The sequence below is a fragment of the Zootoca vivipara genome, chromosome 11, assembly GCF_965207765.1.
Source record: "Zootoca vivipara chromosome 11, rZooViv2.hap1.1, whole genome shotgun sequence".
Lineage (NCBI taxonomy): Eukaryota > Metazoa > Chordata > Lepidosauria > Squamata > Lacertidae > Zootoca > Zootoca vivipara.
The window spans coordinates 30,929,972-30,956,661 of record NC_142594.1 but is presented as its reverse complement, the minus strand read 5'-3'; the positions used below and the strand labels follow the sequence as shown (position 1 = coordinate 30,956,661).

At 44.8% G+C, this 26,690-nt stretch overlaps 1 protein-coding gene and 1 long non-coding RNA gene across 10 annotated transcripts in view; one reads left to right on the top strand and one right to left on the bottom strand.

Annotated features, from left to right (window-relative positions):
• The window catches only part of DYNC1I1 (dynein cytoplasmic 1 intermediate chain 1), a 249,924-nt gene that overhangs the window by 192,662 nt on the left and 30,572 nt on the right, over window positions 1–26,690 (top strand). For all 9 annotated transcript variants that reach the window (XM_088653899.1, XM_088653900.1, XM_088653902.1 and 6 more), the window contains 2 exons: window positions 736–880; window positions 23,901–24,041. In XM_088653899.1, the coding sequence (XP_088510025.1) occupies window positions 736–880; window positions 23,901–24,041 (286 nt within the window). The remainder of the gene's footprint in view (window positions 1–735; window positions 881–23,900; window positions 24,042–26,690) is intronic.
• LOC148684246 (uncharacterized) lies at window positions 13,276–23,884 on the bottom strand. Its single transcript, XR_015946355.1, has 4 exons — window positions 23,745–23,884; window positions 21,260–21,508; window positions 14,567–14,696; window positions 13,276–13,616 (listed from the first exon to the last, which is right to left on the bottom strand). It is a non-coding gene; the product is annotated as an uncharacterized LOC148684246 (long non-coding RNA).

Genomic DNA, 26,690 nt, shown 5'->3' with positions numbered 1-26,690 from the left:
GTATCTGTGTGTGTGTGTGTTTTTTTACTAAATGCATTTAGCTCATAGTGGATATCTCTAAGTTGCCTAGGTTACAATAAGGGCCAAAACAGACATGATGAGGGAAGTGGTCATTGTGAATTTCATAGGAGCAGTGATTCTACCATCTAGCCTTCTACTAGCTTTGTTTCCCAAATCAAAACCCCATACCTGAAGTGCTAATAATAATAATAATAATAATAATAATAATTTATTATTTATACCCCGCCCATTTGGCTGGGTTTCCCCAGCCACTCTGGGCGGCTTCCAACAGAAAAATAAAATACAGTAATCTATTAAACATTAAAAGCCTCCCTAAACAGGGCTTCCTTCAGATGTCTTCTAAAAGTCTAGTAGTTGTTGTTCTCTTTGACATCTGATGGGAGGGCGTTCCACAGGGCGGGCACCACTACTGAGAAGGCCCTCTGTCTAGTTCCCTGCAACTTGGTTTCTCGCAACAAGGAAACCGCCAGAAGGCCCTCAGTGCTGGACCTCAGTGTCCAGGCAGAACGATGGGGGTGGAGACGCTCCTTCAGGTATACTGGACCGAGGCCATTTAGGGCTTTAAAGGTCAGCGCCAACACTTTAAATTGTGCTCGGAAATGAACTGGGAGTCCAGGGAGATCGGGTGGGGAAGGAATACAGATAGATCCTCAAGATTTGCGGCATTTTCTGGTGTTGGGTGTTTTCTAAGTGTACACCTCTCTCCTTACACAGTAAAGCGGGCATTGGTGAAATCTTTGAAGGCCACCAAGGTCCTGTGACAGGAATCAACTGCCACATGGCAGTGGGTCCAATTGACTTCTCCCATCTATTTGTGACATCATCATTTGACTGGACCGTCAAGCTGTGGACCACAAAGGTAAAAGATAGGGTTGGCGGAGGTGGTTTGGGTCTTCAACCTTAACTGATGAGTGGCTGGGGTGGATTTCATCCTCTTTGGGGCTCTGGCCTAGACAGAGATGGAAACCACTCACTTCCTGCACATCAGATGTATGGGGAGAGGGCAACGGCTCCCATTCTCAACTGATGTACGTGGAGCAGGGGCTATGTGTGTGTGTACCTGTATATGTGTCTTGCACCCATGTGTGTCCTGTGTGTGTCCAATATTTGTGTGTTTTGTGTGCATGCCTGTGAGAATGTGCATGTGGGGTGTAGGGTGGCCATACTCACTTTTGGCCATGCCCGCTACTAGCATTCATCCCTCTGAAGAGTTGGCCAAGCGTGAATGCAGCCCCCAGGTCGCCAACGTGCTAACAATCCCCGATATAAAAGGAAATGGCTCCTTAGATGGCTCATAGTTCTCAAGAATCAGCCCTATACAAGGATGAGCATAGTATCTCCCCATCATATGCAATAATTAAGGCTAGCAGATGATAAAGGATCCAAATGGCCCAGTGTGACATCAACCAGATGGTCTTGGCATCATCCATCGTGCTGTGAAGAGAGGCTGAGAAATGCCTAAGGTCACTCACTGAAGCCAGGATTTGAATTCAGATTTTAACCGCATGTCTACACAAATTTGAATGAAAATGGAGCAGAGTCAAGAATTGCTTCAGATCTAAACTCTGCTTGATTCAGTGCCCGCTGCACCCCCCCCCCCCAATTGGCCTTTGCTTATTATAGCTGTGAAAAGCTTAGAGTGAACTCTGTTGAGTTTTTGGTGCATACTGAAAATGCACTCAGGTTTTTTTTTGTGGTTTTTTTTTGATGGGTTGCAAATTCCCAATCCTTGAGAGGCTACTGTTTATTTGTTTTGATATGCTTTGAATTACCTTGTTTTAATGTGTTTCTTAAGCTCTGCTTTTTGCTGCCGTGGGATTTGCATGAAGGGCATATGTTGTTGTTGTTGTTTAGTTGTTTAGTCGTTTAGTCGTGTCCGACTCTTCGTGACCCCATGGACCATAGCACGCCAGGCACTCCTGTCTTCCACTGCCTCCTGCAGTTTGGTCAAACTCATGTTCTCAGCTTCGAGAAGGGCATATATATACACCAAAACACCATACTTTGCTGTACCTGCTAATATTGATGATAGAGCAGGGGAAAGGCCATTGATTGTGTGTGTGTGTGTGTGTGTGTGTGTGTGTGCAAATATGTGAAGGTGTGTGAAACTGCCTGGTGGAGACTGCTTGAAGCTGGCCTGAGGAACTTTACATAGGTTCTGACTTAAGCTGCTGCTCTCTGGGGAACAGTGGATTTGTTCCTGTGTACCTTTTTTACACATGGACCCATGTATTCCAGTTAACCCCAGTCTGAAAAATGAGATTGAAACACACAAGCAAATATTGAGTGAAACAAAGAGGCTGCGGCAGGCTGTAGCTAATTTTCCCAGCAAGGGGAAGGCCTGCAGCAAATGTTGTGATGGTTGCCTGTTGCCCACCCCACATCTAAGGAGTCTTGAGTGTATCTCTGTGGGAAAATATGCAGCTAATTGTCGGATGTTTTGCTTGGTGTAATACTAGGTAAAAATGGTCCTAGTCAGCCTCACGACCATTATGGGGAAGTGGTTTCCATGTGACTTGGTATATCTGGAAGGTGTGGGGGGTTCATAAGTTGCTGCGGTCAGATTATCTCCCTGCCTCTTACAGCATTCTTGCCCACATCTACACAAAGCATTTAAAGCACTACTATACTTTTCTAATAGCCATGGCTTCTCCCAAAGTATCATGGGAATGGGAGTTTGTTAAGGGCAGTGGGAGTTGCTAGGAGACCGCTACTCCTTTCGCAGAACTACAATTCCCAGAGTTCCCTGGGAGGACAAATTGATTGTTAAACCACTCAGCCAAACCTGATTTAAACTGCCTTCTTTCAAGGGCCTCTAGGAACTTTATATGTGAGGAATCCAATAATTTTCTGCTAGGACCCCATTCTTATATTGATGTTAATGAGGCATGAGATCACAGCACACCATGAAAGTAGAACCAGGATGCCGAAAAGTCAAGAGATATCCTGGTGGGATGAATCTGTTGGATCTTGTATCTATTTAGGTATTACTGCTTTGAACATGTAAATTGTTTTCTAAAGGCCACCTGCTCATTAAGCTATACTGAGGATTATTAACAAATTTTAATGTGCAGCAATGGCCATGCTCCTTATCATGTTATCATGCACATGGAGAATTATATAATACCACATGAAGAAAAGCAGGCTTGAGTCTCTTAGATTTTTTTAAAATCAAAACACCCCATTATTCTGCCTTAAATAATCTTAGCTATGGCTTCAAAAAGAAAGTGTTGGCTTCTGAGAATAGACTATACAGGACTGAACAGGATTCCAGGTGCAACTTTTCCTGCTACTTTTGAGCCATTAACTTTAAAACATGTATGGTTGTATAGGAGAGTATTCATGTTAGAGATGTCCTGGAAATTTTTCTTTGGGGACTGCCCATAAAATACTTTACCCATGTAAAAAAAAAAAGTTAGTCCTTTGTTCCCAATTGTCCTGGTTCATACCAATCTACAGCTATTAACCAGCATGTGCTTGAATGTCCAAACCCTGCCCAGCAGACTAATCATTGCTTGTTTTCTGGCAGCAAACCATGTTGTTGAGCCATGGTTTGTTGTTGGCTTATTTAAATTATGGTTTGTTTTAACTATGGTTTGGCATTATTTTGTCTGAGCTGAGTAGCCTTGCTTGATCATGGTTTGTTTGGCCATTTCTTGCTCATTTTTAATCTCCTGTTGGAAGCCGCCCAGAGTGGCTGAGGAAACCCATATATTATTATTATTATTATTATTATTATTATTATTATTATTATTAGTCACCAAGCTACAGAGGCACAAAGCAAAAGCAGCTGGAAAGCAAACCAAGCTATGGGGAAATAAGTCGTGGTTTGTTTGCCCCTGGCCTGATTCAACAGCTTATCTCTTGACAACTTGTGGTTTGTTGTCAGCATGGTTCAGACAAATGAGGAGTTAGTATTCTGTTCAAATGCAGCCATGTCACTCTGTTATAGGCACGCACCCCACCCCCAAATAACTCCATATATGTAATTGTACCAAAAGTATACACTTATATGGATTGTTATGTTGGCCTCAGTTTCTTACTTCTCAGGAATATTTTTTTTGACTGACATTTTCACTGAAAACGAGTAACGAGAAACATTTTTGCACTTTCTAAAAAGGCCAGCAGAGAGTAAGGATGGAGAACAAGAAGCAAATATTAAGTGAAATGAAGAGGCCCTCTCAAAAGAGAGGGGCCTAAAGGAGAGCAAATCAAGGGAGAACAATTAATATTGTACTAAATGACTGCAGGGAAAAGAAGCAGATTAGAACCAAACTGCAGCTTATGTTAAAGGCATCTTTGCAATGGCACCAATGCGGCTTTGCTGCCTAAAGGATCAGCTTCAGAAGAGGGATTTTCCTCAGGACTGCAGCAAGGGAGGACCTATCCACGCCTGCTATGATCCTCATAATTATCACATGCACACATGCAATTTGCCTTTTTTTTAAAAAAAAAACCTTGCACATTAAATGCAAAGAATCATGTAATGTCATGTCTGGTTTGGGACTTGGATGGTGTCAGCTCACCCAGAAGCATATAATAGTCCAATGATTTCACATTTTTATTCTCATTCCCTCCTTTGCTATGGATTGCCATAACTTTCCTCTCTATTTAATGCATAGCATACTTTGTGTATGACCCAACCCCCACCCTCCTGTGTTATTGTTTCTGCAATTTCTTTAAACTTTCTGGTGAGAAGAGGGAAGGCACAGACTCTTTTCTGTGTGGTTTCTCCTACATGGTCAGGTAAAATGGCTTTGGCAGGAAGCTGTGCCTTTAATCTTTTTCTTTCCCCTCCAGCCAAATTCCTCTGCTTCCCCCTTGCACCATCTTGATCCTCTTGCACTCCTGTAGCGAGAGCACTGTGCTACGTTCTTCTGTCCTTTTCGTGTGCCATTCCTCTTAATCTGTCTCACCACCACCACCACCCCATTTCTCAAGTCTGTCTGTTGTGTGGTCCATAGGATCATTGGAAGCTGCCTTGTACTGAGTCAGGTCATTGGCTTATTTAGCTTCGCATTGTCAACACTGGCTGGCAGCAGCTCTCAGGCAGGGATCTCTCCCAGCCCTACTTGGATTTATCCTGGGACCTTCTGCATGCAAGGCAATTGCTCTGCCACTGAACCACGACCTTTCCCTGAAATTTATATGTCACTTGACATATATATGGTGATTATCCTGAAACAGCTCAGGATCATCTTGCCAAGCAATTGGAAGTTCCATCTGGTGGAGATTGCCAGAGATTTTCCTCTCCCATGAAAGCTTAGCTGCCCTGCGCTGGTCATTCATAAATATGCCCCCACTCTCCATGCCCCTTTACAGAATGTCTAATGGGCCCATTTTGGCAGCATTAAGTAGTTTTACACCAGGCACCCCCAAACTGCGGCCCTCCAGATGTTTTGGCCTACAACTCCCATGATCGCTAGCTAAGAGGACCAATGGTCAGGGATGATGGGAATTGTAGTCCAAAACATCTGGAGGGCTGAAGTTTGGGGATGCCTGGTTTACACTAAGGGTTTGTCCATACAGGAGCAGAGTGTGGATTTACACCAGCCTGTCTCCCCATTTATGCTAGGGCAGCCACATAATTACCTCCCTGTTGATATCTCAGACCTTGCCCCTAAATGAACTGTGTTTTTAATTCTTGGAAAGTCCAAATTTGGTGAGGGAATGCATTTAAAGTGGAAAAGGTCTGGGACAACTCTAGGATGGGGTCATATTTTTGTTCTGGTGTGTTCGAGTCCTGGGTCAGTTTCTTTCTGTATTGTACCATAAAACAATACTGGCCATGTAGCAGAGGTGCAGATGTAACCATGCAATGCTCTTTGAAATGTAACCGTGTTAAGTGAGTTTAAAAAATAATTTTAGAAGTGTGGCCCTGCTGAATTAATGATTGTACAGTGGAACCTCGGTTTATGAACACCTCGGTTTATGAATTTTCAGTTTATGAACGCCGCGGACCCATCTGGAACGGATTAATTCACTTTCCATTACTTTTAATGGGAAAGTTCGCTTCAGTTTATGAATGCTTCAGTTTATGAACAGACTTCCGAAACCAATTACACCCATGTTTCAGTTTATGAACGCTTCAGTTTAAGTACTTCGCGGACCCGTCTGGAACGGATTAATCCACTTTCCATTACTTTCAATGGAAAAGTTCGCTTCCATTTATGAACGGTTACTCCGCGGACCATCTGGAACGGATTAATCCACTTTCCATTACTTTCAATGGGAAAGTTCGCTTCAGTTTATGAACGCTTCAGTTTATGAACAGACTTCCGGAACCAATTGTGTTCATAAACCGAGGTACCACTGTATTAGTATAGTATAGTATAGTATAGTATAGTATAGTATAGTATAGTATAGTATACTGTAGTATCATATCATATGTTATTGTAAGTTGCCCCATCTCTGAGTACCAAGAGACAATAGGGGTGCCTGTGCTTATCCTGGGTTCATTTTCTTTGGAATGAAGGTCAATGTGGTATCCTTAGGTTATGTGGTTCTGTTTATACAACCTGACCATAGGATGGAGGTGCTCACCACATTAAGACTCCAAAATTTATTGCCTCCCCATTAGGTTTCCAGAAAAGCCCCAAGCCATGCTCTGGGTACAGTATAGAGCAAGACAAGCTTCTGTGTCTTCAGCTTCCAACATCAGCCAAAACTCTCTCTCACACCCAGCCCCCCCCCAGCCCCCTGTTCTCCATCCTAGGATGGCATGACATCCAGCCAATGCAGTCCAGTTGACTAGCTAAGGCAACCTGTCTGACTTAGTTCAGTGGCCTCTTCTACTAGATTCTAAAACCTTCCTGGATCAAGGATCACAGGCCTGGAAGGGACCAGTGAATATCATCCAAACTGACCCCAGCCCCCCTTAAACCTTTAACAATATTGTTGTTGTGATAAATATTTTTCTATCGCTATAAAACCGAAGTTCTTGTTTTGCTTGACCAGACCTTCAACCGTGTCCTTAATAGAAAGGCATGGCATATATTGTAGCATAAATAAATACCCTTTCAGTTAGCAAGGAAAAAAACCTCTAAATGTAAATTAACAAACGTGGATAAACGAGTTCCCTCCCTCTGCACTCCAGTCCCATTAAACTTCACTGTCTTCAGAGCAGGAAGCAGTTTATAGCATCGTATTTGCAAACACTATATCAGCCACATGAAGTAAGGATGTAAGACAAAAGTGGCATAAAGAATTTTCTTCTGCCTTGGCTAGAGAAACCACATGGCCAGACCTCAGGGAGACTACTGGTATGAACGTGGGTGGCATGATCTGGTTTTTAAGTTATATCCAATTTAGGAAACAAACTTATTCCCCCTTGCTGAGTGAACATTACAGCAGAACTAGGGGATGAACAAGGCTTTCTTGTGGATCTCAAATGAATCTACCCTAAAAGCCCAGCCACTGCAACATTCCTTTCCCGGTCCCCTTATATGTTTTATTCCATTTCAAATTGCAGTAGCAAAAAGGACATTTCTGTACTTATCTAATTTAGTAGTTTCACTGTTTCAAAGTCCTTGCAGTTCAGACTTGTGGTCCTACCTGGTCTGTTCCAGCCCACGGGAGCCAATGTGGGTTTTAACCTAGGATGTGCAGCCTAGATGGCCGCTTCACTGCTTTGAGCTCACAGGGAATGCATTGAGGGGGGAAAGATTTATCAGTCTTTTCTGGGATATAGGGAGCAGATTATACTGAGTCAGACCATTGATCCATCTAGTTCTGCATTCTCTCCGCACCAACTGGCAGCAAATCTCTAATGTAGAGTTTCCCAAACTCAGAATGTTGTGTCCTACAGATGAAAAATTAAAAGTGTCCTAGTCATTACAGTGAACTACATAGTCTAGCTGTAGATCCGTCAGTAAGCAGCATTCTGGTTTACTTGGGGATCTGCCTGCCTGTTGTACGAGCTCAGCATTTTGAGTTTTGTCCAGAAGCAAAGCAATGAATGAATTTTCTTCAGAGCTCAATTTTGTTGTCAGAAAGCCAAACTGACTCAGAGGAATGGGTGGAGCTGCTTGTTCAGACAGGATTTTTACTTTTTGCCCTTTACCTCTGGAGCCAGAGGTCTGGCTCCCATCCAGCTGTATGAGGAGAAGATTATGGTCTTTCTCTAGGTAATTTGAAGGAGCAAAACCAAAGTGAAGTCAGGTGATCAAAAGCCGGCACTGAGTTTTTCCACAATGTTTCTCTTGACTTTGCTTATCTATTCCACTGTAACCACACGGTTCTCCCCCCCCCCCACTTCTTTTTAAAGACTTCATGAGCAGTTTCTCGTATGAAAATTGCAGATCTGTTCATGTAGGATGAACTATCAGTGGCTCTCAACTCTGAGGTTTTGCGGACCTCTCAAAAATTGCCGGGAACCACTTAATAAACTTTATTTCTTCTACTGTGACAATATCCTCAAAACCAGCACAGCATTATGAAAATCACAGGTCGGGCTACTGGCACGGGTCCCTTTAACTGGAAAAAATATATATATCATGAAACTCACAGGTCCTGGTCCATGGCCTTGATTGTCTCTTCAATCAATATGGCCCTGGTCAAAACACCCCCGTCTCCATTGCAAGGAAAGAAATAAATCAAGTGCAAGGCCAGCTACAGAAGTTCTCGACTGTACCACCTTATGAAGCCAACATGGCGGAGATGTTTTGTGAACATTTTTGGCTAGAGCATTCACCATCTGTCCTCCTCATTGATTCCATGTGCTCCTTGGGAAGAGTCTTGAAGCTATTCATGGGGGTGAGGGGTGGAGAAGAGTTAGGTGCTGAAGCAAATGGATCAACAGTGCTTTGCTTCAAGCCGATCATGCTTAGTTTGCTAAGGATGTGTATGCAGATCTTGGACCTTAAGTTTGGATGCCATGGATTGAATTGGAGGCCTTCTGCATTCAAAGCAAGTGCTTCACTGAGCTATGGCCTCTCCCCATCTGAATGTCTACTGAAAGAATTGCAGTGAGGGCTGATGCCATCCATTTGTGTGGTTTTTCTTTGCTCAGAGAGCCCTTTTATACATGCTTTGCTGCAACTAATCAGTCCTAACAGTGCAAATAAATAATAATAATAATAATAAATTTTTATTTATACCCCGCCCTCCCCAGTCAAGACCGGGCTCAGGGCGGCTGACACCAATAAAATTACAATAAAGCGTAAAAGAAAGAAAAACAATTAATTACAATATGAATTAAGATACAGTTTAAAATTTAAAAATTTAAAATGCAGCCTTGTTTTAAAGTAGCCCATAAATCAAAACCATAAGGGGGGGGGACATAGGGGTCAGACTGAGTCCAACCCAAAGGCCAGGCGGAACAGCTCCGTCTTGCAGGCCCTGCAGAAAGATGTCAAATGCCCTGCGGAAAGATGTCAAAGTATTATAACATCAGAAATGGAAATCATTAATTATATAGCTGTTGACTAAGGGATGATTATTATAACTGAAATATAACTGATATTAATTAAGATTATGGAACGCAGTGAAATGTATTAGTTGGAAGTTGATTGGCATTCTGATAATTGTATAATTTGGGAAATGATTGTTATTGTTATAATTTGGCTATTGGGGGTATATTGGAAAACTAATTTTAAAAATTTACAAAAAAAAAGGTGTGCATAAAAATGTATATCTTAATGACAGTAACACAAAAATGAATGCTATTGTGGGGAATTGCTTGCGAAATTATGTACACTAGACAAAATTGCTTCCAGAAATTGGTATGTTAGAAGAAATGCACAATAAAGGCTGCCAATTTTGTGCAGACTATATATATATATATATCTGCAAACTTATCTGGAAATGTGACAACCTGAACTCAAGAAGTGGTGAAAAAACGACATTGACAGATTCATCCATCTCTACTTCCAAATGGTGACTTAGGTAGCGAGAAAAGCTCATGAAAATTCAACACAGAATTAGTGTGTGAGTGAAATATAAGTAGGTTTACTCAGTTCTGATAAGCCATAGTCGCCAGGTTTGCTGCTGATACACATTTGTGGAAATGCTGCTTTAGACAAAGAAAGCTGGGAATCAAGCAGAAGATTTAGCCTTCAGTTGTAATTGTGAAACCACTTATTCTACAGAAGTCCCTTTGAAGTTAATGGGCTCTCCTGCAGACGGTGGCTGGAGGGCTGCAGACAGATTCTGGAGGCTTGCAGCAGCTCATCTGCCTGCAGTGTTGGCATAATGCCTCTCCAGTCTCTGTGCTACCCTACGGTTGGTGATGTTGATCTGACACATCAGGTAACAGGCTTGATTTTAAGCAGGGGTGGTTTTTTTTGTTTTTTTGTTGTTTTGCTGATGCTGCAGGTTTTCAGTTTATTTGTTCCTTGCTCAGTTTGTATATATTCCCCTTTCTCCAATTTGAAGAACCTGAGTCAGGTTATATCACGGACAAGCAAAATATAACAATGTGCAAATGACGGTCAAAATGAGCATATTCTTCATATATAAATAACAGGATCACAGCACCATTAAAAGAGAGAGATTAGCCAGCTCTGTATGCTTTTCTCGATCAAGTTGTTTTCTCCATTCTCCAAAGGGATTCCAACAAAGCCTCTCTAGGAAGCAAACTCCATAATCAGGGTTCTACCACCAAGAAGACATAGCTCTGTGTGTCACCGTCAGTCTAGTGCATGGCTGAATAACCTTTGGCCTTCCTGATGTTGCTGGACTTATAGCTCTCACAATTCCCGATCATAAGCCAGAGCCGTCTCTAGGCCTGGGCTGGGTGGCGCAATGCGCCAGGGTGCCTGGCCACCAGAGGGCGCTGCCGCCGGGGTTGGGATGGAGGAGGAGTAGACCCGCCTTTCCTGTTGGGGCTACTGCCGTGTTGTGCCAGGGTGCCACCTCTCAGGGGCGCCCGAGCAAGTAGGGGAGCTGCACGGAGCAAGTGCCCCTCACCGCCCACGTGCGCTCCAGAAAGAGCTCCAGCGGCTCCTGAGCCTGGCTCCTCCACTGTGGCTCCCTGCTGAAGGAGCCGCCAGCAAGCCCCACCAGCAGCGCCGCCCTCGCCCGCCTCTTCTTGGGCTACGGGCGCCATTGCGGGGAAGCCGGCCGCGAGCCTCCCATCGACACAGCAGCCAGGGCTCCCCGGACGGCAGCCACTTTGGCCAATGAGGCGGAGACGAATGACAGCTGGCAGCGCCCCCGCCTGTCAGGCCACCCCCTCCAGCAACCCGCTGCGCCTGGCCCTGCCTGGCAGAGCGTGAGTCCGGCGTCGCTGTTGCCAGTCCTGCTTGTGGAGGGTGAGAAGCAGAAGGCACGGCATGGCGGCGGTGGGGGAGGGGAGCGGCGCCTAAGAGGTGCACAGGGCACAGTTGCTAAAACGAAGCGCGCACACACACATGCGTCCCCAGGGCAGTGCGTGGCTCCGGCTTTCCAGCTGGCAAGGGGGCGCCGGAGGCGCCGGAGGGATCTCTGAGTCACGGTGCTGAATAGAGTTAAGACGGCCCTGTCATAAGCTAATGCTTGTGGGCCCAGGTTCCCCAGCCTTTGTCTTGCTTTTTCACACAGAAGACCTAAAAGTGTGGCTTGGTTCATATGTGGTGTTTCTCACAAGAAACCAATTTCAGGCCCAAGATAAAAACCTTTTGAGAAGGTGTGGGGATGTAGCCCTTGGCATAATTTCCAAAGCTGACTGCGACGGATCAGTCTAGACAACTCTGGCAAGGTCTCTTTCTCCCTCTGTAGGAAGCAAGAGGGAGAAAGAAGGAGATAGTAAAAAGCAGTGCTATTTTTCTAGAAAAAGAGGTGCCAGAACTCACCCTTTTGGAATAATGGAAATGGCTCCTACCTGAAAGGTGCCAGAACTCAGTTCCAGCGAGTTCCAGCTGGAAAAAGCCCTGTTTAGGAAGACAGTGCAGCTGGGCGTGGGGGTAAAGGGACCCCTGACCATGAGGTCCAGTCGTGACCGACTCTGGTGTTGCAGCGCTCATCTCGCTTTATTGGCCAAGGGAGCAGCGTACAGCTTCTGGGTCATGTGGCCAGCATGACTAAGCCGTTTCTGGCGAACCAGAGCAGCACACGGAAACGCCGTTTACCTTCCCGCCGGAGCGGTACCTATTTATCTACTTGCACTTTGACGTGCTTTCGAACTGCTAGGTTGGCAGGAGCTGGGACCGAGCAATGGGAGCTCACCCTGTCGCGGGGATTCGAACCGCCAACCTTCTGATTGGCAAGCCCTAGGCTCAGTGGTTTAACCCTCAACGCCACCCGCGTGGGGTGGGGTGGGGTAGGGTGGGGTGGGGTAGGGGTGGGGGAAAAGAAAAGGGTAGTATTGTCTGCTTTGGGCGTTGGTCTTGCCCACAGCTGGCTTGGGTTCTTCCCCTTTGCGGGGGCCCCCCCACTGGCAGATTACCTCTGAAGGAATACATGACTTGACAGGGAAAAGGATTGCCCACCCCTCTTTTGGAGACTTACCAAAAGTAAGCAAAACTTAACAATGAGGCTAGTAGCAGTTATGCTTGGTCTCTAGTTTATTCACACCTTCAAAATCATCATCTGTGAGCTTCCCCTCCTGTCTAGGCATTAGAATTCTGACCCTCAACAGGCAAATTGACTATGAACCCCATAATTTGGACTCTTCTCCAAACCTGTACCAAAGGTTTGCCGTTATTTTACAGTGTTTTGCAGAGAAACCTCCATATTCTGCAGCGCTCCACAAACTGATTAATTGATACATCAAACACAAGGTTCGTGCTTAACTACAAGCCCCAACATTTGGGATCCTCTGCAAACAACGGGACCACCACCAACCATTCTCAGCTGCAAGCAGGGCTTCCCTTCAGACTGGAATCAGCTTTGCCTATAGTCCCTGAGGGGACATAGATCAGAGCCCGCCAGTAACATACTCTCACCAAACCTTTGAAACAACCTATTTCCCCCTGGCTGTCACCAAATGTTAAATATTCTGTTATGTCAGAGTGAGGAAATGTACTGGGGATCTTACATATGCAGGGATGTCTTGGATAATAAATCACTTTTGAGTCTATATGACTGATGACCCATGAAATCTCCACAGGCCTTCTAGTTTTAACAGTCACAAACACTAATCTTGGCTGTCTGAGGAAACTAGTGTATTCTATTGAGCCATAGTAAACTTTCCACTCGAAAGCATGGTAGTTACCAAATGGTTATTGAAAAGAGCTTGCTGAGAAGCAATAGTGTTTCCTTGGCTCTATTTTTGACATGGGGCTGGGCCCCCTTCTGGTGCTGTTTCTCCTAATACACAAATAAACATCAGGACTGCTCATGCCCCATATTTATTTTAATGCCTTGTCTGCTTACTAGTGTACAGACATCACACAGTGCTGTGCCACAATGTCGAAGTTCTTTGGAGCCATGTCTAGGTGGTCTTGCACTCCAGCTTTTTGTACTGACTCTTATTGTATGTATGCATCATGATGGATGCATCAACTTGGGGTTTGAAGATTCTGAACATGTGCAGAGTGTTTTCTTCCAGTCATTGAAAAAAGAGCAAAGCCTGCGGGCTCTAGGCAGTCCTGAGCCAAGGCTTTTCTTCTTCTAGAACTGAGGCATTCTTAGCCACCTTGTTGGCCTCATCCATTGGGCTCTCCTTACATCCTTAGCTGCAGGGGTATTCCGTTATCAAGGAAGCAAAAGGAGAGACAAGAGTTAATGCACTTTAAGAATTGCAGCACCGGCTCATGTGAGTCACAACTCAACAGATTTTATAAAACCGCTAAGGAGATTAACTCAATAACCAGTTTACCTGTCAGCATCAAGCCCTCCCCCCTCCCAAAATACCCCTAACGCATCTTCAAAAAACTGCTGCCTGACAGACTGACGCTTTCCAGAGTCAGGTGGTGTCTGGCTTGAGGAATTCACTGTGTCCCCCCCCCCATCTCTCTTGGTGTTAAGCATTTTCATAGGTGAGGTTTAAGCCATTTATCACTTATCACATTCCTATGCCTACCTTCCTTAAGGAATTCAGAATGGGATCCATTTTATTCTATTGCCATTTTGCCCTCGCAACATCCTGGGAGGCAGGCTGAAAAAGAGTGACTGACCCCCAGGTCAGGCAGTGACCTTCACAGCTAAATGGAAATTTGAACCCAGGGCTCTCTCGTTCAAGCCCAATACTTTATCCACTATACTGAACCTTCTCTTCTTAAGCACTCTGCATGTTTGTCAGATGTACATTAAATGTGTATATTTACCACTTGTATACTGCATTGGTGTTTGGATAGCTCAGTCAGTAGAGCTTGAGACTCTTAATCTTAGGGTTGTGGGTTCAAGTCCCACACTGGGCAAAAGATTCCTGCATTGCAGGGGGTTGGACTAGATTACTCTTGTGGTCCCTTCCAGCTCCATGATTCTGTTCTTTCCATTTTGACTCTATGATTCCAACTGATGGGAACGGTTAGTGGGCCATTTGCTTTGCTTGCAGAAGGTCCCAGGTTCAATCTTTGGCACCCTAGGGATGGATTTGAGAGACCCCTGTCTGCAACCCTGGAGACCCACTGATAATTAGCATAGACAGGTCAACAATCTGATTCAGCATAAGGCATCTTCCTACCTTCTTCCATTGTTCCTCTAGGCTGGGTCCCATGACTGCGTCATGCTCTGACTTAAGGTGGATCATGCTAACATTACCACTGCCATTTTCTTTTTGCTCTTGCTGTGGTTTTAAAAAAGGAAGGAAGGAACTAAAGGGGAAGAGAGATTGGATACAGTAAATAACTAAAAGTAGCTTCTGTGTAATAGATGGAGCTTAAAGGTGAGTCCTGGCTCTAAGAAGGTTGCATATTAAAGCAAAGAACTAGTATTAGAGGCATACTGGACTGGAGGTAGTACACAGTCATCATGGCTAATGTTGTTGTTGTTGTTTAGTCATGTCCGACTCTTTGTGACCCCATGGACCAGAGCATGTCTGGCACTCCTGTCTTCCACTGCCTCCCGCAGTTTGGTCAGACTCATGTTGGTAGCTTCGAGAACACTGTCCAACCATCTCGTCCTCTGCCGTCCCCTCCTTGTGGCCCTCCATATTTCCCAACATCAGGGTCTTTTCTCTTCTCATGAGGTGGCCAAAGTATTGGAGCCTCAGCTTCAGGATCTGTCCTTCCAGTGAGCGCTCAGGGCTGATTTCCTTCAGAATGGATAGGTTTAATCTTCTAGCAGTCCATGGGACTCTCAAGAGTCTCCTCCAGCACCATAATTCAAAAGCATCAATTCTTCGGCGATCAGCCTTCTTTATGGTCCAGCTCTCACTTCCATACATCACTACTGGGAAAACCATAGCTTTAACTATACGGACATTTGTCGGCAAGGTGGTGGTCTCTGCTTTTTAAGATGCTGTCTAGGTTTGTCATTGCTTTTCTCCCACGAAGCAGGCGTCTTTTAATTTCATGACTGCTGTCACCATTTGCAGTGATCATGGAACCCAGGAAAGTAAAATCTCTCACTGCCTCCATTTCTTCCCCTTCTATTTGCCAGGAGGTGATGGGACCATGGCTAATAGACACTTTTAAAACCATCCAGGTTGATGGGCATAACTACATGTTTTGGCAGAAACATCATCATTGGATGACTCCAGGCTTTAGCGTTATGAGAAAGGGAGAAAAACATCTCTCCAGCCAATTTTGCCTACTTTGGTTTCCCCCCTTAAGACTTCTTTATATAGTACTACTACTATTCCCCGTAAGCACTGTGATCATAGTGTTGTTGTGAGAAGGCTGAAATGGGCACAAGGAGAAACCACTGCTTGGGACTCCTTGAAGACATGCTTCATTTCTTGATGATGAAATGCACAACATAGTTGTGACTTAACTTTCTTATGTTATCTGCTCTGCACATAGAATCTGCTTTCCAGTTGCAGCACAGATTGTGTTGATCTGTGGTGTTATGCTTATCATGTGTGGATGGTACTGATTGGTGCTGGAGAACTTGCAAGTACATACAATTGTTGAATGGGGTGGATAAGGGGAAATGTATGGGGGGGTTAGATGTTGTGTAAGACTTGTTTTATTTCTATTGTGCACATATAAAGCAGTTCTTCCTAACAGACTGTGCACTAGACCCAGAAAAGACTGTTGGCACTCATAGTTTGGAGTAAGTCCTGCTACCCTAGTTAGGTTTTTTCATCACTGAAACATGGCCTGAATGTGCATATATACAAACAACTAAGCACATACAGATTTTATGCAAATTAGAACATTGTGTCAGTGTGCCACGTCTTTTTATGTACCTAGCAGCTGCCCAGACACTGACACTTACATCTGAGTAAACATGCCTAGGATTGCACAGTAAATCTCCTGCACCAGTGACCCAAGTTCTTTTTCATTGGTTCCTTCCTATGAACTCAGCTCTGATGCCCTGACTTTAAAAGAAACCACAAAGCCTAATCATCATGTTATCTCCAGACTTAGTCTGCTCTAGGAACCCTTCCCTCTTGCCGCCTTTTTATTCTCCTCTTGTAATAGCTTCCACATGCTCATGCAAAAGCGTGGCACGTTTTTAAAATCCTTGGCATAGAAATCAATTAAGCAAAGCAGCCGGGACTTCACAGCAGCACTGCAGCAGGAGAAGCGATTTAGAAACTCGGCGATCTTACTTTGCAAATTGTGACCCCGTCTTGAGTTCAAGCCCACCAAGGAGAGGAATGAACCAAAACACAAAGTAACACTTCATATGGAATGGAGATCGTGGGGTTCTCTTTTGAGGAGAGCACATGTTGAAAAGGAAGGTGTACATCATCTTCAAAAATGGCAAATAAGCATGTTAGTCTGTTTCTGTTGTTGTCCAGGAGGCAGATCCAAAAGCAACAGTAGAGCCAATGAAAATGTCACAATATAGTGAGCAAGCTTTTGAGTTACCTATGGATGGGTGCTTCCCAAGTGAATAAATGGTGAGGAGAGAGAGAGAGAGAGAGAGAGAGAGAGAGAGAGAGAGAGAGAGAGAGAGAGAAGAAATGTTCCTGGGCCACACCAACACCATGTATTTAAAAGACACCTACACCACTTTAAAAGTCATGGCATCCCCCCCCCCCCAGATCCTGGGAACTGCAGTTTGCTTTGGATGCTGGGAATTGTAGCTCTGTGGGGGGAGGGCCCCCTACTCTCAGCACCATTAACAAACTACTGTTCCCAGAATTCTTTGGATGAAGCCATGACTGTTAAAGCGGTTTAAGAGTATGGTGTGGATGTGACCTGCCTATGTTTGGTGAGATAGCCTGGTACATAAGAGTACAAACTAAAGCTGTGATCCCACACATACCTCCGAGAGAGTAGAGGTAGTATTCAGCTAACTCAGAGTGCATGGAGATGAATGGACATGGTTAAGTTAGGCCCTTAGGTTTCATTAGATCAGAGTACAGTAAAACTTAGCTGAATGCCACCTTAAGTCCCTTAAGAGGGACCCTTCTGCTGATCTTAACACTGGAGAGGGTCTCCTCCAAGCCTGAAGCTGGACTGCCACCAGCTTCTTAAGCACCATGCCCCCCAAATGTATACTTGCCACTGACTGATAGTTCTTTAGCACTTCTGGGTTCTGGGATGCCCTCCTAAGGAGTGGGAGCAGCATCACCTACTTCAGCTAGATGGTACATCCCCTTCTCCAGTGAAGCATCATTCCCTGGACCCACCCAGGCCAGCTGTTTTCTTTCTTCCTCCATTCCTCCAGCTTTGCCTGATGAAGAGTTCTGGATAACTTGAAAACTTGCTCATGCTTTTGTTACATTTTACTTGGCCTAATTAAGTTTTTTTAAAAAAAGAATTACTTTTTATTATTTATTTATTTCCCCAGCTATAAATACAAAATCATAAGATCTTGGTATATAGCAGTGCATGTGAATTATTGTTCTAGTTAATAAATACATTTTAAAAGCCATAGCTAGAACATTAAGGGTATGACTTTTTCAAAATAAATAAATAAATTGAATTTTTATAAATTATTCATTGAGTTAAAAATACATATAGACTGCCCCTCATTACAAAATCCCAGTCTGGTGTACAACAAGATTTACAAAAGAGATAAAATACTATTAAAAACAGTACAGGATGATCATAAAAATGACATACGGTTCTCCAGCCGTAACTGGATTTTTCCCAGACATAACTTTCAACATGTGCTATATAATAGTGAAACCGCTATAGAATAGGAAAGCGAACTCTGTTATAACTATGAACAAAGCTTTTTGATCCGACGTGTATTCCTGCTATGTCTCTCCCAATAACGAATATGGGATTTGTTATTTATTGGAACAACAAAGTGGCCTAATAAAGGTATTTCTAAGAGTTTGTGGATTTTTGTCTTGCAGGCCAACATTGCTACATTTGCTTTTTGCGTAAACCAAAACATGATACGCTCTTTGGATATTGTAGAGCAGCCTTCATCAACCAGATGTTTTGGACTACAACACCTCTCAGTCCCAGGTTGAAAGTTGTCGCCCACAACATCTGGAGGGCACCAGGCTGGTGACAGCCATTGCAGAGAGAGCAGCCACATTTCTTTACCTTAAATTAAGCCCAGAGAAGCAACTCTGAAGAGCGTGCCTTGAAGACTGGGATCCACCTCCAGCACCATTCCTTGTGTCTGCATCTTAACAGGCAGGTGTTCCCTTCCTGCTGCCTGAAAGCTGCAGCCTGGCCCTCAACACACAGTGCTGTTGTCAAGTTTAAGGTCACATCTAGACCACAGATTTAATGTGGTATGAAAGATGTTCCATTTCCTCAAGAACCCGGGGGGAATATAGTCCGGGGCAGGTGGGCAGAGAAGTGATCTCTGTCAGAGAATCTCAACATCCTCACCAAACTACCAAAGAATTCTTTGCGGAAAGCCAGGGTTCTGAAACTGGTCTAAAATGGATGCAAATGTGTAGGCTAGATATTCTTAAGTGCCATGTGCAACTGCAGATTTGAACCAGGTGAAAACTGGTTAATTTCCATGGATTCTTTCAAAATACTCTGGGGGCTGTTTGTTCTGGATGCGAACAGTTGTTTGTTAAGAGATCTCAGTTGCCTCACAGAACTATCCCTGGGGTGGGAACAATTCCAATGTAAAGTAGTTTTAAAATGGTAGCAAGTGTAAAGGCTCTTTTCCTGACTGGGTTCAGATTTTATCTCTGCTGGGTGGCTCTCCGCTGGGTGAAGGATCTCTGATCAGATGGCTTTTTATGAGTTGGAGACACTGTCGCGAGATGCACCTTCACAGAGAGCCCGCTTCCGCCGTTCCAAGAGTGTGAAATACCTCTTTTATGAAACAAGCAAAGCTGATAGATTTCATTGTAGCTTTTAAGCAGCTAAATGCTAGTTAAAACCTGTAAACATGTCCACATGCCTTCCTCTAAGCAGCGAGGTTCTTAACGTGTGGCGCCTCCTGGATTAAGGAAGATCCTTCATGCAGCTACGCTGGGGAACCAGCTAGGACTTTAGCCCTAGATACAGTTATACTTATTGTCATATTTCTATATACCCAAGCTATTCTTTATGATGGAAAGGAGGTGGGTGCCGCAATCGGGTGGAAACCTAGACATGATTAGCATGCAGCATGTATTTGTGACTTTGCCAAACCTTTACTGGGTCTAAGGCCAGTTTTGTGAATCTCTGTGCACATATGCAGTACTTGCATGCTGTAGATCAGTGATCAGTATTGGTTTTTACCAAGGTTAGTGGACCTCCAGATAATGTTGGACTCCTTCTCTCAGCAGATGCGGCCACCATAAACAATGGTCAGGGAGGGAGGATGGGAGCTGCAGTCCATCAACATCTGGAGGGCCAAAGTTCCCCCATCCCTAGTTAAAACCAACTCCTCTTAAATGCTACTTCTCCTGAGATGTTTTGTGCTCATGTATGGATGCCTGAGGGAAATGCTCACTTTTTCCTTTTAGAACCACACACACACAATGAATCTTCAAAGGGAAATTTTGATCCCTTCAGAAGGCATTCCTCATGGACTCAAAGCTCATCCTTTATGTACTTCATATGACATACGTAACAAGAGCCCCGCTGGATCAAGCCAAAGGCTCATCATAATCCGGCATTCTCTTCTCTCAATGGCTGGCCAAACATCTATGGGAAGCCTGCAAGGGGGATCTGAGTGTCTGAGTGCGACAGCCCTTACTTCAATCGTAACTCCCAGCAACTCATATTCAGAGGCGTACTGGGTTTAGGACATAAACGTTGTGCCTAGTAGCCACTGACCTTCTGTGCAAATCAGTCTAATCTACTTTTAAAGCCATCCAACTGAGTGGCCATCATTACATCTTGTTGAGAGCAAATGCCAAGCTCAACTATGTCTTATGAAGAAGTTCCCTTTTTTTTGTCTGTCCTGAATCTTTCAATGTTCAGCTTCACAGAATGTCCTTGAGTCATAGCTGTCAACTTTCGGATTTGAAAATAAGGGATCAGGAGCCTCACCTGTCCACTTTCAGATTTGAAAATAAGGGATCAGCAGCCTCACCTGTCCTGGGGACAGTCTACGGTATATCTAACAGTCCAGGATAGCAGCGGGAATGGCGCTGGAATAAGGGAATTTCCAGCAAAACAAGGGAAAGTTGACAGCTGTGGCTTGGAATAAGGGAGTTTCCCGCACAAAAAGGGAGGGTTGGCAGCTATGCCCTGAGTTCTAGTGTTCTATATCCATTTTCTCCACACCTCAGCTCAGTCATGTCCCTCCCTTACTCACCTTACATTGAGATGCCAGGGGTTGAACTTGCACCTTCTGCATGCCCAGCAGATGTTCTACTACAGAGCTATGAATCTTCCTGTATAACTCATATGGATACCTCACGCAGTCAAGAGCGACTGGAAGATTGGCTGCACTTTGCAAACTAAAGTTGCAGTCAATTGGTTTTTTAAAAAAGCAATTATCTTTGTATGATCTTTATCATGTTTTTCTTGTAAAGAGATATTAAACCCCACAGGGGGTGATATAGACTGGGGTGTACATGCGTGAGAGAGAGAGAGAGAGAGGTGTGTGTGTGTGTGTGTGTGTGTACTGTGTTTGTCTGTATACAGTACATGCAAATTGTGTTACTGTATATACAAATACTGTACACATACATAGGCACACATGTAGAAATCCCATTGTTTAGATTTCTGTCACAAGCGATGAGAATATTTAATTTTCTTTTATCTCTGGGGTTTTCATTATCATTTAAATTTCATTTCACACTAATTGATCTGGGATTAGCAAAGCCATTATTCAGAAATCAGACTTAAGACGAGCCAGAATGCGATGAATAATTCATGACACCCAATTACATGTTACAAACCTGGTGTACTTAAAAAAAAAAAAAACTTGCTTCGAACTTCCAGTCTGTTGTGAAATGAAATGACGCGTAGGCACTTAAAAGTCAAGCAACAGTACCACGCTCCCTTAGCACAGCTGTGCTCTCTGAACCTTGCCACCTCCTTGCTTCAAACTCAAGTCTTAAACACGGGGGAGGGGGGGGAGAACTGGCTTTCAGAATATCCAGAAACTACAGATCACCTTGTCCTCAAGAAAAAAGTGAAGAGAAGCCCTGGGGAGAGAAAAAGAAAAGAGCAGAAGTATCTTGATGAGCCAGAGAATGCAGTTTAGCAGGGAAATGTAGCACCAGGGCATGCCGCCCGATAGCTAAATTCTAATGCGTAGTGAAAAGATGTGAGTGTTTGGCAGAGAAGCCGTGGCTGTACTCGTATAGTATTTTTCTCCCATCCTGAGATACATTATCAGGAAGAAGATGAGTGATTGGCTTGCCAAGGGATGCTTGCAGAAGGAAATATCCTGGTGCCCCTTGTTGAGAAGCCTTCAGGAACATAGGAAGCTGTCCATGTGGTTCGGTATTATCCACAAGAACCAGCAGCTGCTTTCTGGGGTTTCAGGCAGTGCTCTCTCCCAGCCATACCTGGTTGAATATGTATGGGACCTTCTGCATGCAAATCAGATGCTCTGTTAGTGAATTACAGCCCTTCCTCCCTGATCAGAACAGCAGCCATCTTTTATTGTTTTTTTTTAAAAAGTGCCTCATATGAGTGCATATGAAAATTGTCATGTGGGAACTGACCGTGGGAGCTGCTTAAACACTACCTTTTCCCAGGGGGCAGGAGTGCTTGTGGGTGCACCCCAGTGACAGCAGGGAGCCCCAGGGCAGGGGCATGTGCAGTCAGTTCTGCCGTGCTTTTTGGTGTGAGCTTAAGTTGAAGAGATAGCAGCAGAAGTGAAAGCCCCACTGCTACCTATAAATACACTGGTGAGGGGGACTGGTTGCCCCTGTTCCATTTCTGTATTTTGGATCTGCTAGTTGTAATTATTATGGTCCTCATATGTAAGTTGTTACGTTCATGCTTCCTTTTTTAAAACAAACAAACAAACAAACAAACCATTATGCCCTGTGGAATTGTTTTGTGCTGCTTTAAAACGTGGATTTTTGTTTTGGTATTTGTTTGTGATATTTTTAGGATGTTGTAAACCACTCAGAAGTTCCTTTGAAATATGGAGTGGTATACTAATTGCCTAAATAAATACAATATGCAGATGTGGAAGTTGTATCTGTAACATTTCAAGGGGCAGTTTTTTGCTTAGTTCCACGAAAGGGCCACTGTTACCATGAGCTCCCTAAATTTGAATAGAAAACTGAAACAACAACAACAACAACACTGGCCTGTTGCATCAGCTCCTAAACATTTAGCCCTAAGTGCAGACATGGAAGTAACCTTTGCACTTTGGACTAAGGCACCTCTCTAACCTTTTATTTAATATAACAGCCTTATCTAATAAAGCAGCCTTGAACCCAGTATTCCCTAGGAATGCTTAGAAACAAACAAAAAACAAACAAACAAATAAACAAACATACAGTATTTTGCAATCAGTAGTTAAAACCTAGGCAAAAACCTGCTGCTTAATCTCAAGAACCTCCATGCACAATTTGGTTAAAATCAGTGCCATTCTGAAATGTTCAGTCCACCATCCTGATTCAAAATGGCATCTAGTTGTATCCAAACGTCGGTGAAAACCTGTTTCATTCGCTCGGTAACCATGCAAAATATGGTTACGACATATTTTAAAAATGCATAGCGAGTGAGCAACTTTTCAAAATATATTGTGCGTATTATATATCATTTAATAGACTTCTGGTTTGCTCTTCAGGGTAAAAACAAGAACGCTCAACCTTCTTGAAAATGCAGGTTTTAAAATAAAGCAATAAACAATTTCTAAACAGAAAGTTAGAGAACAGCAGCAGATCATGCCTCAGTTAAAAGCACAGTGCGCCAAAATGAGCGCAGTGCAGACGGGAATAAGGAAATCTCCGCAGGCCTTCCCCCACCCCACCTCCCGTCGTCCTGCATTCTTGGGTTATTCCGCTCCCGCCGCCGAAGCGCCTCTGTGACTCGCGCCTGCTGCACCCTCACGGCAGCCGCTAGGTGGCAGTCTTCGTCTTCCCTTGCCATTTCTCCCCGGGAATCTCCTGATCCCTTATCGGGGCAGCTTACGAAGGCGATGCCTTGGCGCGAGCAACAGGCAGCATCTCCCTCCCTCCCCTGGGGAAGCTTGAATGGGCTGCTGCGAGCTCCCTTTTACCTGCGCGTGGAATGTCTTGCGCAATCCCTTTTCTCTCCTCGCCGAAATCCAAACTCTCCCTTCCACCACCCGCCTCCTCCCACGCACGTCCCGTCCCCCCCCCGCATCTACACGAACACCCCCACTTTGCAATCCTACCCACTGGACAATGGTCGCCCCCCCCCCCCATTAGAGCGCAGCAGCAGCAGCAGCCCCACCTTCTCCGTCCCGGGACCTTTCATCTGCGGGAAGTTTTATGACACTTGGTTGAATGTGCAAAGTTTTTAATTAGACTCGCCAGACAGCCCGAGGCAGCAGTAGCGCCACGAAGTCTTCATGCTTCCCCTCTGCTTCTCTCTCTCTCTCCCTTCCAGCACAACAAGCCGCTCTACTCCTTTGAAGACAATGCCGACTATGTCTACGATGTCATGTGGTCACCCGCGCATCCCGCGCTCTTTGCCTGCGTGGATGGGATGGGCCGCTTGGATCTCTGGAACCTGAATAATGACACAGAGGTGAGGAGGGAGAAGGATCGGGGCCTGGGAGCTGACACCTGGGTTGCCTATTATTATTATTATTATTATTATTATTATTATTATTATTATTATTATTATTTCATCATCTTGCCCCTTCTTTTCAAAGTGGGAGGGAAGGAGAAGAAACCGCCTTTGTTAGAAACAGGCTTCCTCCCCAAATTCCATGCTTGCTCATTTCATCAGTTTCCAAGGGTCCTTTTCTGGGTGCCGCCAGACCTGCCTGGTGTTCCCCTCCTCCTTTGTTCAGAGACAAAAGGCAAATCTGCAGCATAGATTTAAAGCACATTTAGGGCACACGACCCCCCCCCAAAAAAAAGAATCCCGGGAACTGCAGTTTCAGGATGCTGGGAATTGTAGTGTGCCGTGCAGGGAACCTGCAGTTCCCAGGCTTCTTCAGGTGTACTTTAAATGGATGGGGTGGGGTTACACCCAGGATCCTCCCACCCGCTTGCACCTTCCAGCTTTGACCTCCCAGTGGGAGACAAGGCACTGCCCTTTTTTGGTTGTTGGACTCAGTAACTTTCATCAGCCCCAGCCAGCATGGCCAGTGCTCAGACTCGCAACATCCATCAGGCCCCAGGCGTACCCTGTAAGCACCACTTCATCCTTCACTCATACTCTTTCTTGGCGGCAACTCTAGGGGAATATGAAATCCAGGGCCGTCTCGAGCAGGTCAGGCGCCCTGGCGCTGAGGCGCGGAGATCGCTCCGGCGCCCTCGCAGCACGCAGCACGGCTTCTAGGATGAACATAGAAGATAAGGCGGCTGAATGCTTCTGAAAACCAGTTGCTGCAGAGATCTCAAGGAGGGAGAGTCCTCTTGTGCTTGGGTTCTGCTTGAAGGTTTCCCGCAGGCACCTAGTCGGCCACTGGGAGGTCAGGATGCTGGACTAGATGGGCCATTGGCCTGATCCAGTAGGCTCCTCTGATGCTCTCACTTTCAAGCAAGAGACAAGCTTGTAACTTGCTTTGTGCAAAATTTTTGTTGTAGTTAATTTGCGATCCCTATTGTCTTAGTTCATCGCTGGCACCACCCTAACATTAAGCTAAGCCCTGTAAGGAAGGGGAGGGAGGCTGTTGTCCTTGCCCAGGGGCTGTAAATCAAACGTGGCATCTTAGCACATTCACCCCAAAGCCTTCTGCCCCAGATTAAAGACATGGCACAGATTCCTTCCTTCTCTTGCACGGAGTTGATTCGCGTTTTCAAAAAGAGTGGGTGTGTCGGGGCTGGTTTGTTCACCTGCACTTCTGCTCCCCCCCCATTTATTTTTTCTTCTTCTGCATGCCCCGTGAGGAATTTAGAGCATCTCTCCCCCCCCCACCTCCTCTCCCAGTGGCGGCAGGTTTTGCAGGTTTCAAATGCGTCTGAAACTCTGCACTACTCGCTGCGGAGGAGTTGCACAAGTTGCGCTTTCTCACGTTGCCAAGAAGGACAAAAAGGGAAGCCTAGCCACAGATCTGCACCTTGCAATTAAAGCACATTCAGGGCACATTTTAAGCACCTGACTTAGCTCAAAGAATCCCGGGAACTGTAGTTTGTCCAGGGTGCGTGGCTCTGTGAAGGAACTACAGTTCCCAGAATTATTTGGGTGAAATCGCATGCTTTCAATGAGTGTGGAGTGTGCTTTAAATGTACGGTGTGGAATAAATAATAATAAATAAATCTGTCCTGAGTCGCAGGTGCAGCCTTCTTCCTGGCTTGCCAGAGTAGGCAAAGCCGCTCTTCATTATTTCTCCTTTTGTGAATGTCTTTTCCCCCTCTAGGACTGCATATGCAACATACATTTCAAGCGCTTCTGCCAGCTCAGCCAAGAATCCTGGGACCTGTAGTTTGTGTGGGTGTTAGGAATTGTAGCTCTGAGGGGGTAAACTGCAGTTCTTAAGGTTTTTTTGGGGGAAGGCGTGTTCTGCTTTAAAATGTATGATGTATACAAGGCCTGAGGTTATAGCTGTCCCGTAAGCCCTTGGAAGCTGCAGGGAAGCAGATTTTGGTGAGACTTTAGGAGGAAATTGCTAAAGGCAAGACCTGTTTGTCAGTAGAACAGGCTGCCTTGAAGAGATGTTGGACTCTCCTTTGTTGAAAGTACTTAAGCCAGTGTTTCTCAACCTTGGGTCTCCAGCTGTTGTTGGACTACAACTCCCATCATCCCTGACCACTGTCCGGCTAGCTAGGGATGATGGGAGTTGTAGTCCAACAACAGCTGGGGACCCAAGGTTGAGAAGCACTGAAGACTGGACAGCCACCTGCTGGTACATAGTGCTGCAGTTGCCTCTTCCATATTTACCTGGGAGTAAGCCCCATTGAATTCAGTGGGACTTAACTTCTGGTTAAACTTGCATACATTAGGCTTTAAGGCCATTAAAACTTGGTAAACTTACAGTACTTGAGATTAAGCTCTGTTGAAATTAGCAATACCTCCTTCTGAACAAACATCTATGCAAACGTTTGGGCTATGTTGCTATAGTCCTAAGCACACATACAGCCTGATCCTATTGATCGTTTACTTGAAAATAGGTCCCCCCTGAGTTCAATGGGACTTTCTCCCAGATAAGTCGAAACAAAATAAAAAAAAATCATTCCAGTAGCACCTTAGAGACCAACTAAGTTTGTCATTGGTATGAGCTTTCGT